At 58.5% G+C, this 13,762-nt stretch overlaps 1 protein-coding gene across 5 annotated transcripts in view; it reads left to right on the top strand.

Annotated features, from left to right (window-relative positions):
* KCNJ12 (potassium inwardly rectifying channel subfamily J member 12) overlaps nt 1-7,285 on the top strand; it is a 43,131-nt gene extending 35,846 nt beyond the window's left edge. For all 5 annotated transcript variants that reach the window (XM_059668317.1, XM_059668313.1, XM_059668314.1 and 2 more), the window contains one exon: nt 2,916-7,285. In XM_059668317.1, the coding sequence (XP_059524300.1) occupies nt 2,975-4,258 (1,284 nt within the window). In that variant the 5' untranslated portion in view covers nt 2,916-2,974 and the 3' untranslated portion in view covers nt 4,259-7,285. The remainder of the gene's footprint in view (nt 1-2,915) is intronic.
* The last annotated feature ends 6,477 nt before the right edge of the window (nt 7,286-13,762 follow it).

Raw genomic sequence — 13,762 nt, 5'->3', positions numbered from 1 at the left:
CCACACCCCTTTCCCCCCCAAGAATAGTCAGTCCATTCCCTTTCTATGTCCCTGATTCTATTATAATCAACAGTTCATTCTGTTCATCAGATTATTTATTCACTTGATTCTTAGATTCACTTGTTGATAGATGCATATTTGTTGTTCATAATTTGTATCTTTACCTTTTTCTTCCTCTTCCTCTTCTTAAAGGATACCTTTCAGCATTTCATATAATCCTGGTTTGGTGGTGATGAACTCCTTTAGCTTTTCCTTATCTGTGAAGCTCTTTATCTGACCTTCAGTTCTGAATGATAGCTTTGCTGGATAAAGTAATCTTGGTCGTAGGTTCTTGGTATTCATCACTTTGAATATTTCTTGCCACTCCCTTCTGGCCTGCAAAGTTTCTGTTGAGAAATCAGCTGACAGTCGTATGGGTATTCCCTTGTAGGTAACTGAGTTTCTTTCTCTTGCTGTTTTTAAGATTCTCTCTTTATCTTTTGCTCTTGGCATTTTAATTATGATGTGTCTTGGTGTGGTCCTCTTTGGATTCCTTTTGTTTGGGGTTCTCCACGCTTCTTGGACCTGTAAGTCCATTTCTTTCACCAGGTGGGGGAAGTTTTCTGTCATTATTTCTTCAAATAGGTTTTCAATATCTTGCTCTCTCTCATCTTCTGGCACCCCTATAATTCTGATGTTGGTACGCTTGAAGCTGTCCCAGAGGCTCCTTACACTATCCTCGCATTTTTGGATTCTTTTTTCATTTTGCTTTTCCGGTTGGATGTTTTTTGCTTCCTCGCATTTCAAATCATTGACTTGATTCTTGCGCTCCTCTGGTCTGCTGTCGGGCATCTGTATAATATTCGTTATTTCAGTCCGTGTATGCTTAATTTCTAGTTGGTTCCCCAATATAAGATCGAGGGTCTTATTAGTTTTCGTGTAGATCTCATTAAGTTTATCAGCAGCTTCTAAACAGTTCTTGAGAGACCTTAAAAGTGTGGTTCTGAACTCTATATCTTCCTTTGACAATTTTGTCCTGTTTCTTTGTCTCCGCATTTTGTTATGCTTCCTTGGTGCACCCCCTAGTGGTCTTTGTTCGCAGTCTTACAGTTAAATCTTGATTGTTGTAGCTAATTCCAGGGAGGGTTTGACCTCCAGGCCAAGTGGCTATGAGAATCAGCTGTGTCAGCGGTGAGAGAACTTCTGTCCTCTAGGGAGGTGCTAATCTAGCCTTTGCCTGAGGCTATCCGGCAAATGCCTCTGTGCAGGGCTTGGGCGGGGCGGGTCGCACAGGATCAACAGGGTGGGCCGGAGAGAGCAGTTATGGCGGCTCTCAGTCCTGTCCCCAGGGGCTCTGCCTCTCTGAGTCCCAGCACCCGCTGCAAAGCTGGGAGAGAAAGCTGCACTCGCTCTGACCGAAGCCAGACAGTCCCACTTCTCCCGTTTGAGTCTGGGTCCCTAAAGGCTCGCCCGGATCTGGTGCTCAGAGTCTGCGACTCCCTCCCGATTGAAAACAACAACCTCGCCCTCCGCCGCCAGCCCGCTCCGCGCACTCCGCACCTCAGAATTTGACTTCAGCACTGCGCCTCCTCTGAGTGTCCGTGTGCGTTTCTCTTTCCTCCTAGTTGTAGGACTTCCACTCAGCCAGCGTTCCTGTGGTTCTGGGTGATGTCCCTTCCATTTTTTGGTTTCACTTTTGAAGTAGTTGTTCAAAGCAGCAAACTCCGGCGTTAACCTATGCCGCCATCTTGGTTCTCCTGGAAAGCTGATTTCAAAGGAGCCACCTTCCACATGTCTTGAATGGAGTCCCTAACGACCACAGCATGGCCCAGCCTTCTTGCCAAGCCAGTGTTTGTGTATGAGGAGTGCCCTTGGGCCGTTGGGCAAGTGTGTGGTGCTGGGTTCTCTTCCTAGGTCCTCTTCTGGGGCTTTGTGTGCTTGTTTACTGAGAGCCTGTGAGGGGCCCCCCCTGAGCATCTCACACACGTGTGCTCCTGTGCACACACACGGCACCAAGAGGGCAGGGAGCCTGAGGACTGGACTGGACTCCGGGATTCCACGCTGTCTCTGTTCCTTAGTGTCAGGGTGACTTTGGACAGCTCTGAAAGGGGGGTGGGTGTGAACAGGTTTTCTCTGTATGGTTTTAGGAGGAGCGTCAGCAGGTGAGGGTTACCAGGCCTGTGTGGCATGGCTGAGGTGGGTCCCAGGTGCCCACCTGCTTGGGCGCAGGCCAGGTGTGAGGCCGCTCAGTAGCCAGGAGCAGCTCCAGGCTGGGCTCTCTGGCCTTTGTTCTTGTGATTCCGTCCCACCTCAGAGCCCCAGGTGGAGTCGCCACGACCCGCTGCACGTCCTTCAAAGTCTCTGGGCCACAAAAACACCCCCCAGCGATCTGGTAGCCTCCTGCTGGAATCTGTGTACCCTGACCCTGGCACTCCCCCTGGCGTCCCCACCCCCGGCTTCCTGCCTCCTGGCCCAGACAGAAGCAGCACCTACCCTTGTGGCCTCTGGCCGCAGCTCCTCAGACCCATGGCGAGGTGGCGGGTGGAGCACCTGGGTGTGGGGTGGGGGAGAGGAGATGAGGCCCCAGCAGAACCTGGGCCCGTGACGGGCGGCCCTGCGTTAGACAAGAGTGATTTGAACCTCAGCTCTCCTGCTTATTGGCTGCGTGGCTTAGGGGAGGCCAGGCGGCCTCTGAATCTCCATCAGAGGGAGCAGCTGCTCCTGGGGCTGTTGACTGGATGACTGGGAGCATCTGCTGAGCGTGTGGCCTGCCCTCCCTGTGTGTGAGGAGTGGCTCGCGCAGGCAGTGAGCACCGTGAGCGCCTTGCATGTGCCAGCTCAGGCGGGGTCCAGCAACACCTGGGGACCGAGATGGGGCGGGGGAGGTGGTAGGTTCCTGGGCCCATGTGGAACGCCCTCTGTCCTCTCTGTTGCAGGAGCCGTCCCTCTGGGAGCCGGCGTGGGGCCGAGGAGCCGGGACCTCCCCCCGCCCGGGATGACCGCAGCTGGCCGGGCCACCCCTTACAGCATCGTGTCGTTGTGGGAGGACGGGCTGCACCTGGTCACAATGTCGGGCGCCAATGGCTTCGGCAACGGCAAGGTGCACACGCGGCGCAGGTGCCGGAACCGCTTCGTCAAGAAGAACGGCCAGTGCAACATCGAGTTCGCCAACATGGACGAGAAGTCGCAGCGCTACCTGGCTGACATGTTCACCACCTGCGTGGACATCCGCTGGCGCTACATGCTGCTGCTCTTCTCGCTGGCCTTCCTCGCCTCCTGGCTGCTCTTTGGCGTCATCTTCTGGGTCATCGCCGCGGCGCACGGCGACCTGGAGCCGGCGGAGGCCCGCGGCCGCCCGCCCTGCGTGCTGCAAGTCCACGGCTTCCTGGCCGCCTTCCTCTTCTCCATCGAGACACAGACCACCATCGGCTACGGGCTGCGCTGTGTGACAGAGGAGTGCCCCGTGGCCGTCTTCACGGTGGTGGCGCAGTCCATCGTGGGCTGCGTCATCGACTCCTTCATGATCGGCGCCATCATGGCCAAGATGGCCCGGCCCAAGAAGCGGGCGCAGACGCTGCTGTTCAGCCACCACGCGGTGGTGGCGCTGCGGGACGGCCGGCTCTGCCTCATGTGGCGCGTGGGCAACCTGCGCAAGAGCCACATCGTGGAGGCCCACGTGCGGGCCCAGCTCCTCAAGCCCCGGGTCACGCGGGAGGGCGAGTACATCCCGCTGGACCAGCTGGACATGGACGTGGGCTTCGACAAGGGCCTGGACCGCATCTTCCTGGTGTCGCCCATCACCATCCTGCACGAGATCGACGAGGCCAGCCCGTTGTTCGGCATCAGCCGGCAGGACCTGGAGGCGGACGACTTCGAGATCGTGGTGATCCTGGAGGGCATGGTGGAGGCCACGGCCATGACCACGCAGGCCCGCAGCTCCTACCTGGCCAGCGAGATCCTCTGGGGCCACCGCTTCGAGCCCGTCCTCTTCGAGGAGAAGAACCAGTACAAGATCGACTACTCGCGCTTCCACAAGACCTACGAGGTGCCCGCCACGCCCCGCTGCAGCGCCAGGGACCTGGCGGAGAACACGTTCCTGCTGCCCGGCACCAGCTCCTTCTGCTACGAGAACGAGCTGGCCTTCCTGAGCCCTGACGAGGAGGACGCGGCCGAGGACGACCCGGCTGGCGGCCCTCAGGCCAGGCTCGGCCTCGCCAGGCCCCCGGCCAGCAGCGGTGCTCTGGGGCCGCGGCCCTACCGGCGGGAGTCGGAGATATGAGTGGCCGCGGGCCGCGGGCAGCCTCTGAAAGGTGGCCAACGCAGCCGCATGTTAGACGCTTCAGGCTTCACAGTGGTCTTGGGAGGCTGGCAGGAGCGTGGGTGGCAGGAGCGGATGCCCCTGGCCTCAGAAGCCCACGCAGGCTCCGGGCCACGCCGCAGGGGCTGGTGCGTCTGCCTGAGGGAAGGGCTGCGGGCCGCCCCCACCGGCTCCACAGCCGCCCCGCTTGGTGCAGGCCGCTGGCTGCAGGCACCCACTTGTCTTAGCTCGGGGAGAAATCAGGGGTCTCCGCTTTCTCAGTCTCAGTTTGAGGAAGACTCTTTACAAAAGAATTAACATGGGATTAAACCTTTTTTAAATTCATGGGCTACAAAAAAGGACACACAGAATTCCACTGTTTGCCAGGATGCAGGTAGTGGGTGGAGGCTCCGCCAGGCTCCCCGGGGCTGGAGGGCCAGTGCAGCCCTCGCTGTGGCCCCTGTGCGCACGGCTGGGTTAGGTCCCTTTTGTGGTGGAAAAACCTGGGCCGTGTTAATGCTCACGAGGCCCCTGGGTCATGGAGGCGGCGCTGGGACAGAACAACTGGTTTCTGGAGTTTGACTTTGCACTTAGAGGCGCCCCTCAGGGTCGGATGTGAGCCCCGCCTGCCATGGAGGGTCCCCTCCCCCAGCGCCCCGGGTCCCCTGTTTGCTGCTCTCTCCTTTGCTGCCCGTGGCTCCCACCCTCCACAGAGAGGGGCCGCTGCAAACATGCAGGAGTGGGTGCTCCTGGGGAGGGCACCTGGCAGCCCCACCCTGTGAGGCCCAGAGGAGTGGTGCCTTATAGACACTGTGGGTCTGGCTCGGTTCCTCATGGTCTAGGACTCCCCTGTACCCCTCCCCGACGCCACCATGCAGTCCCCACGGCCCCTCTGTCTGCAGAGGCCAGGCTGATGGTGCTCCCCCTGACTTTGGGCAGCAGGGTGGGGCCCATGAGTGGCAGCTAGGCTGCGCCCTGCCTGAACAGAGAGGACCAGTGTTCAGAGAGATGGGACCTCTCGCTGAGAGTCAGGAGCGGCACACACACCCATGAAGGGGTTTGGGCTGTGGGCTCTGCTGGCCCAGAAGCAGCACCAAGACCAGCAGCTGCCCAGCGCAGGCTGCTTCTTGGCGGAGAAGCCAGCTGGGCTAGGGGGGTGGTGGGGAGGGCAGAGCAGCCTGGACCCCGGGGCAGCCAGGTGCCTTCCCAGGACAGCTCAGTGCGCTGCCCTCCAAGTGACCGGGCCCATGAGGAAGTCAGTATTAGAGAGCCAGTGGCTCTTGGGCTTGCCTGCCCTGGCTGCTCCAACCTGTGCCCCCACGACAGCTCAGCCTGAAGGCACCAGGGACTCGGGCCCAAGTGGGAAACTGAGGCAGCGTGCAAGGTCATGCAAGTAGGGAGTGGGGCTCTGGAGACAGGGAGAAGCCGGGGCCTGGGTAGGCCAGCCTTGCATTCACTCCATCCAGCGCCGAGCCCAGAGGCCCTGGAATCCAGGTGCTGGTGGTTTGGGGTGACCAGGTGCACTCTGCTCAGCTGTGCCCTCAGGGGCCCATGGCAGGCAGCTTAGCTCAAGACCCTGCAGGGAGCAGCCCCTCGCAGCCTGTCGTCTCTTGCCAAAGGCAGAGGCTGTGTTTTTACTCGTCTGCCCTCTCCTCCCTGCCCTGTATTTATTTATTTATTGCTTGTGCTGAAGACCAAAATAGTCTCCCTCTAATGCACTTGAGGATGGAGGGTGGCTGGGTGGGGCTATGGTGTGTGCAGAGCACGGTTCACATGGCTCCTGGGAGAGTGCGAGGGGGTGTGCTCACTCTTGGTGTGTGGAGAGCATGTTGAACCCACTGAACGTTCCGCACACAGGTGAGTGGGGGTGTTTGTGCACATGTGAGTGCATGTGGCGTGTGGCAAGTGTGTGTGCGTGCATGCATATGTGTGTACTTGGTGTGTGGTCTGTGCTGAGCAGGTGTGTGTTCCAAACTGCTCCTACCCTCGCCCTCCCAGGTAGTGGGATTTCCAAGAATTTTCTCAGTAGCCTGGACCAGGAGGCCCAGAGTTGGGGGTGGCTGAAGACTTGGCCTCGGGCCTCCCGTGGGAAGGCCACACCGGCAGGAGTGTGTGTGGCTGAGAGAGTGGGTGTCAAGTGTGTGGGTTCATGTGGGATGTCTCATCTGTGTTCAAATGAGACACGCAGCGATTGCTTTGCCGGTAAGTGCATGAACGTGTGGGTGCATCATACACGGCGCTGTTGTACAGATGTGTGCATAGGACAATCTGTGTGTGGATCTGGGATGATAACATAGATACATGGTAGGTATGTGTGCAGGCATATACACACACGTGCATAGTTATGTGTGTGCTTACCTGTAGGGGAGTATTCGTGTGTTTTATATGAGGGCGTTGGTTTGAATGTTCACCAGGCTGTATGGCTGGGCACAGTGCTCAAGATGGACACCAGCCAGCAACGTCAGCAAGCTGGCTCAGGAGTCCCATGGACCCTCAGCTCAGAGCGTGTCCACGTGGAGTGTGTGTGGGTGAGGCTTCCGGGTGCCTGGGTGTGAAATGATGTCTACACATGTATGTGAGTCCTTGACCTCCAGCAGTGAGTGATTGTGTGTGGGAGGCCACGTGTGTATTTGTCCCTCTGAACATGTACATGCATGTGGTACGTTTGTGTGGCAGCTGTGCCAGGCTCTGAGCAGGGCTGGGGCCTGCCTGCTGGGGTGGTATGTATGTGTGTGCATGTGTCAGGAATGATGCGTCCATGCGTGTGCCTTGCATGCAGTTCTCTGCCCCGCGGTGCCGTGCCACCCAGTTCCTGCCTGCACGGGGTCCCGGGGGGTTGGGGCCTGGTAGGAAGGAGCCCCCTGTGTAGGGGTGTCTACCCTTTGTAAGATAACAAAATGTCAAATATATTTTAAGTGGCAAATTTCCATGTGATTTTCAATACCGAGCGGTGTCTGAAGACATGGGCCTGGGGACTAGCCCTCACTAAATGCGTTTTGGCCTCCTTGAGTGCCTCCCTGTGGAGACGTGTGTTTGAAGGACCTGCTCGGCTCCCCACGTGCGCTGTTCTGTGCTCCTTCAGCCCTGTGTCTGCAGCAGTGGGGCTCCCGGGGCCGTCCAGGAGGAGGTGAGTGGACAAGGCAGCAGCTTGGGGACAGAGGATAGACAGCCTCCTCGCAGAGCCTGGTGCGTCCTTCCAACAGCCCCTCCTCTCCCCCAGACCCTCTCCCATGTGGGCCTAGGAGCCAGACCATCCACCCCAGACTATGCCACCCTCCCCCGCTGGGCGACCTTGCCATGCCCTTGTCCCCTCTGGGCCTGGGCCTGCCACCTCTCCTTCCTTCTGCAAAGATGTGATGTGCACCTCCTGCAGAGAGCAGAGGCTCACTCGAACCCACAGCCCTGGGAGGCCCCAGTGAGACTACAGTCTTGATTTTGCCGCTGTGACAAGAGAGGAAGCTGGGACCGACGGGGACTGGATGCCCCTGCAGCAGCCGAGTGGGAGTGAGGACAGACGAGGCTGCTGGCAGGGCCCCCAGGAGCGGGAGGGAGACATGGAGGCCCAGTGGTGGGAGAGACTCATCTACACCAGGGCTCAGCCTCCAGCTCTCAAGGCCACGGGGAGAGAACCCTCACTCACACTGTCTCCACAGCTGGAGAGCTGTGTCAGCAAAGAGCCTGGGGTGTTGCCTTGGGTTGTACCTCGGCCCTTACCCCAGGGTGGGTCCCTGGAGGCTGCTCTGGCAAACAGTTCGGCTGGACAAAAAGGAGCAAGTGAATGACGGGGCACCTAGTCCATCCTTCCTGACTGTCAGCCGCAGCCCTGCCCGGGGCTCAGTTCCCCATGTGCAGCCTGGCATGAGAAGGGATACTCTTCGAGGGCCGAGTGCTGGGCAGGTTTGCGGGTCCAGGCGTTAGAGAGCCTCCCCTCCCCTCCCCTCCCCTCCCCTCCCCTCCCCTCCCCTCCCCTCCCCTCCCCTCCCCTCCCCTCCCCTCCCCTCCTCTCCCCTCCCTTCCTCTTCCTGGCTGAGGTGGTGCTTACCCCCGAGGAAGCCTGGGACAGGGTGAGCCCACTCAGGGCCCAGGCAAGGCTCTGGGCAGTGCAGGGGCCCTGACTGTGTACTGTACCACCAGGGGGCCCTCACATCCACCCCATTATGACAGCAATGGTGACCTCACAGCTCAGGCCTCTGGAGAAGAGCTGCCCAGGCTCAGTGGGAAGGGGCTCCCATGCAGGTGTAGGAGGCGCAGATGGGGCCGTGTCAACAGACACCCATAACTTCTTGTGAACCCACTGATGGGCCAGGACAGTGGTCGGCAAACTGCAGCTCGCGAGCCAAATGTGGCTCTTTGGCCCCTTGAGTGTGGCCACGAAGTTTCAATTGCACTGTACGTGCGCGCCCACACGTGGTATTTTGTGGAAGAGCCACATTCAAGGGGCCTCAGTTTGCCGACCACTGGGCCAGGACAACGAAAGGGCTGTGTGCCTCATACTAATAGACACACAGCATGCACACAAACACATATGCACCTCAAGTGCACACACACAACATTGTATAGAACACTGTTCGGCCACGAGAAAGAATGCAGGCAACACTGGGAGAATCTCACAGCCACAATGTTGAATGAGAGGGTCCCGATACCGAGGGCCCTGCCGGTCAGCTTTGAAGAGTTGCCTGGAGTTCATGCCCCATGGGGAGTCCAGAGCAGACGCCCTGTTGAGGACAGGCTGCCTGGGGGAGCAGGTTGGCCCGAGGCTGGATGTCCCAGGACAGACTGTCCAGTTCTAGCAGGGAGCTGGGTGTGGGCTCAGAGAACAGGCAGCTCTTGGCCCGGGAGGGAGGCCTGACGAGGGGAGGGCCTGAGGACAGTCTCCACAAGAGAGTCCAGGCTGGGCTGGGCCTGGGCAGACTGACTCCAGGTGTGTGGGAGCAAGAAAGACCTGGGGAAATGGTGGGCTTCTGATGGTCACTCCGGCTGCTGTGAGGATGGGCACGGTGAGGCCTGGGTGGTGACCAGGAGGAGAGGGGGGACTTGGGCCTGACAGTCAAGTAGGGGGTTGAGCCCTGTCCAGGCAAGAGTGGGTTTCACAGCTGAAGGTCAGAGGGGAGTGACTTGCCCAAGGCCACAACACCCTGCCCTTGTAGCTGGCCACCCTGAGATCCATCGCCTGCAGGCAGAACCCTCGGGGGGCAGCATAGAGGGCAGAGAGGCCGGGTAGCTGGGAAGGAGGACGGTGAACTGGTGACAGGAGGGGAGATGGGAGGCACTGGAGGGTGGTGGGGCCCTCACTGAGGACGGTGGCAGGCAAGGGGCACGTGAGAGATGTCAAGTCCCTCGCTGTTTGGACACTATGAGGCTGCTGGCTGCAGGCTCTGGGCCCCCCACCTGAGCCCCTCAGACTCAGGCCCCACATGCCCCCCTACGCCCCCCATTTGCCTGTCTGGCCCACCTTGGGCCAGGCGGGAGGCTGAGTACACAGCTGGGCCGAGGGGTGCCGTGACAGCCGGGTGGGTGGGGGACCAGAGCCTGCCCTCTGTGCCTGCCTCAGGGGGCTCTGCCTGCAGGGAGCTGAGTCCCAAAGGGCAGCCAAAGGGCGGGCAGTGTAGCCTGGGTCAGAGGCCAACAAGGGACACTCCCCTATGGAAGTCAGTGTGGCAGTTTCTTGTGACGTTAAAACGCTCCCCATAGGCTCAGGCCAGTCCACGCCTACATGCTGCTCAAGAGAAACGAAAACTCCTGTTTCACACAGGACCCCAGAGGTGGGTATTTGCAGCAGCTTTAGGTGCCTTTGCTCCAAACCGGAGGAGGCCCCGTATTCCTCACTGTCCGTGGGCGGCCTGCCCGCGAGGGAGTGTGAGCAGCGGGCAGGGCTGGAGCTGGTGGACTGACCGTGGATCCCACAGACATGGCACCGAGCAAGGTCGCCGGCTGGGAAGGCTCGCATTGCCCGGCTCCGAAAGGCCTGCGCGCGGGTGGGGCATCATCAGGGCCCGTTGGGGAGGGTAACACAGCGTCCTGCCCATGAGGACTGTCGCCCAGATGGTGCCCTGGTAGAGGCTCCCGGGACTCCGCCACAGATAAACAGGCCACCGTCCCTTACCTTTTACCATGGCGGGAGGGGTGTTGCCATCACCGTGCACGTGCAGGGTCCAGGGGTCCAGGTTTGGGGAAGCGCCAGGTCCGAAGGCCAAGGCTCTGAGTCGCTGGGGCCAATGGGCAGAACGTGGGAGGGAGCCGATGGTCTCACGCACGATGGGCTTCTGCAGACAGAGGGCGCACCGAGGCGCCAGGTGACCACCAAGCAGCAGGCTCCCGGGCTGCCTCCCCATCTGGAGGCAACATTTCAGGGGAAATCGGTCCAGCAACCTCAGGCCCGGCCAGGGCCCTCCAGGCCCCCCGGCTTCTGGGGGAGAGGCTGAAGGAGGCCCCGCTCTGGCCCGCCCACCGCGGAGTCCCCGGGACCCTGGAAAGTGGCTTAAAGACAAGGGTGGCCTGTGATTTCCAGCCCAGTCCCCTGTGCAGCGGAAGGAGCAGGGTTAATACTAACTCCATGGGAAATGGGGTACAGGGGCCCTGGCAGGCCAGCGGGATCCCGTGAGAGGCCGCCCGGTGGGAGTGAGGCTCTCGCCACCGCCCTGAACACACCCCTCTCGTCTGATTCCTGTAGCTGAGCAGGGCCAGCCTGGCTAGTGGTCGGATGGAGACCACCTGGGCACACCGGGTGCTGTAGGCTTTGTGCCCCAGAGACGGGCAGTCCTGGGTCCTGGGGTGCTGCTGCAGGCCACCTTGCTGCCCCTTCCTGTCCTCTGATACTCCCCCACCCCACCCTTACCACCAATGCCGGTGAGCGTCCTGCCTGTACTCTCCTCTGCGTGGAGGTGTGGAGTGAACCCCAGGAACGACTCTTGCAACAGGTGAGCCACTCCCGAAAATGGCCCCCAATCAGGAAACTGTTGCCATCTTACAGAGGGCACCCCTCGATTAGAGAAGTGTTTCTCATCCAGGTGGAAGCCCCCAGCGTGCCTCTGGGGACCCAATACCCCCAAATAGGGGGAATTGAAGAAACCTTGGTGCTGCGGAGGGACCAGAGGAGGCAGGGTGGGAGGAGGGGGGAGCATGAGCTCAGCAAGAGGCCAGGGCAGTGGGCCACACCACCCTGAACACGCCAGAACTGCGCTGATTTGGGAGGCTAAGCAGGGTCGGGCTTGGCTAGCACTTAAATAAGAGACCGCCTGGGAACACTGGGTGCTGTAGGCTTTGTGCCCCAGAGATGGCCGCCTGCAGCCCGCCAGGAGCACATAAGCCCGCACACCTGGTGGCTGGATCAAACATCCTTCCCTCGGAAGTTTTCCGTGCCTCCCACCGCCCCACCGGCTGTGGGCCACTTCCAAGAACACTCTGGTGCACTGTTGCCCACCACCTGCCTGCCCCTTCCTGCCCCTTCCTGTGACACTCCTGCCCCCTAACCCCCCCGTTCCCAGTGAGTGCCCCATCTCTCCCCTCCTCCCCTGGGAGGTGTGGAGGGAACCCAAAGGCTGCTCTGGGAACCCAGCCCCTGTGGGCTGCCTGGCAACCACCACCCATCATCAGGAGAGTATGTCACTTGCCTTGCAGAAGACATCCCATGATCACAAGGGGGACAGTGTCCTGAGCCTGCCTCCCGTGAGCTTTCCTTAGAGGCTCAGACCTCACACTGCTTCCACGCCCTGCACAGCTCATTGAAAAGTTACAGCAAACCTCTCTCTACAGATTCTGCTGGCGGCATTTACAGACAGCATTTATGGAGGGAGCATGTTAGCACACTCTTTCCACTCCTAGGAGGAGCTTCCTTTAATAGAGTCTCTGCTAAAACTGTTTGCCAAGTCCCACGTGGTATGAATGAATTCTGAGAGTGATCCCTCCTCCATCGCAGGTTCTACACCAGGGGTGGGCAAACTTTTTGACTCGAGGGCCACATGGGTTCTTAAACTGGACTCAGAAGAAGGAGCTGCGGCCGTGTTTCCCGACGTTGCCATGTTGACACTGCTGCTGGTGAGGGAGCGGAGGGGAGAGCAAGAGAACCCTCCGCTCTCTCGGCTCCGCGGGCCGGATAGAACAGCCGAACGGGCCGGATCCGGCCCGCGGGCCGTAGTTTGCCCACGGCTGTTCTACACAGTGTTCAGCCCTCTGAACGCTAAGACTGACTGTTCCGGGGGAGTTGGCTAGTAACGCTTGCACGTGCGTTGGTTGTATAGTCTGTCACAGAAGAATACATGCGTTACCTGCAGAAGCATGTCTCACCCCTTGGAGGAGACAAAGGTGAACGGGTGTGTGGAATGCTGTTGCCTTCCATTGGGCATCATATAATAATATTTCACCAATGATTTTGGCAAACTGTTTTCAGCTCAGGCTTTCATTGCTAAATGAGTTCCTGCTCACTATGTACTGAATGTTCCAACATGACCCATGCAAATGGCATGACATTATAATATTTTACAGAAAGCAGCAGTGTGTATTCTTTTCAAAGAGTGGAACAAATCCTATATAATAAAAGGCTAATATGCAAATCAACTGCACAGTGGGATGACTGGTCACTGTGACACGCACCGACCACCAGGGGGCAGACGCTCAATGCAGGAGCTCTCCCCTGGTGGTCAGTGTGCTCCACAGGAGGAGTGCTGCTCAGCCAGAAGCCAGGCTCATGGCTAGTGAGTGCAGTGGTGGTGGTGGGAGCCTCTCCTGCCTCCACGGCAGCGCTAAGGATGTCCGACTGATGGCTTTAGTGGGGAGTGGGCCTAAGCCCTCAGTCAGACATCCCTCGAGGGCTCCTGGACTGCGAGAGGGTGGAGGCAGGGCTGAGCGACCCCCCCCAATCCAGTGCATGAATTTCGTGCACCAAGCCTCTAGTTTTAAATATTTAATGCATACCTTTGTCTATGACATCATGTATAATCAATAAAGTTGTAAATGTTACAAGCACACTCTGCCCAGAATAGTCACCCTGTAGTTTTCCAATAAGCTGCGGATTTTGGAAAACCCGTAGAAAAGTGTTTTACTCCTCCTAGAATGTATATGTACCAAATGCAATTTTGGCAAACTAGCCTTAGCACAATATCATGACTACAAGAAATTTCTTCTAATATGTAATGAATGTTCCAAAATGCTCCCCCCGGAAATGGAATGATAAGATTCCACAAAGGATACCAGCATTCCACACGCGAGGTTCGCCTTTGTAATTGACCTGAGACTGAGACATAGTCCCACTAGGTAATGTAAGTGTGAAGCTGGGGCCTAATGTACAACATCAATGCATTTGCCAATGCTCAGAGCGGACTTGGTCCCGTACAGTGGACTTTTATGGTTTCCATAAGCTGTGCATTGTGTAAAACCTGTAATGAAGTGTCTGAAAACTCCTAGAATGAATACGCACCAAAGGTGAGTTTGGCAATCCATTTCATAAATGAAACTCCAACTAACTATAAAATGATTGCTCCAAGCTCCTCC

The sequence above is a fragment of the Myotis daubentonii genome, chromosome 16 (genome assembly GCF_963259705.1).
Source record: "Myotis daubentonii chromosome 16, mMyoDau2.1, whole genome shotgun sequence".
NCBI lineage: Eukaryota > Metazoa > Chordata > Mammalia > Chiroptera > Vespertilionidae > Myotis > Myotis daubentonii.
Note: the sequence above shows the minus strand (reverse complement) of the source record. Positions and strands in the feature narration are given on the sequence as shown.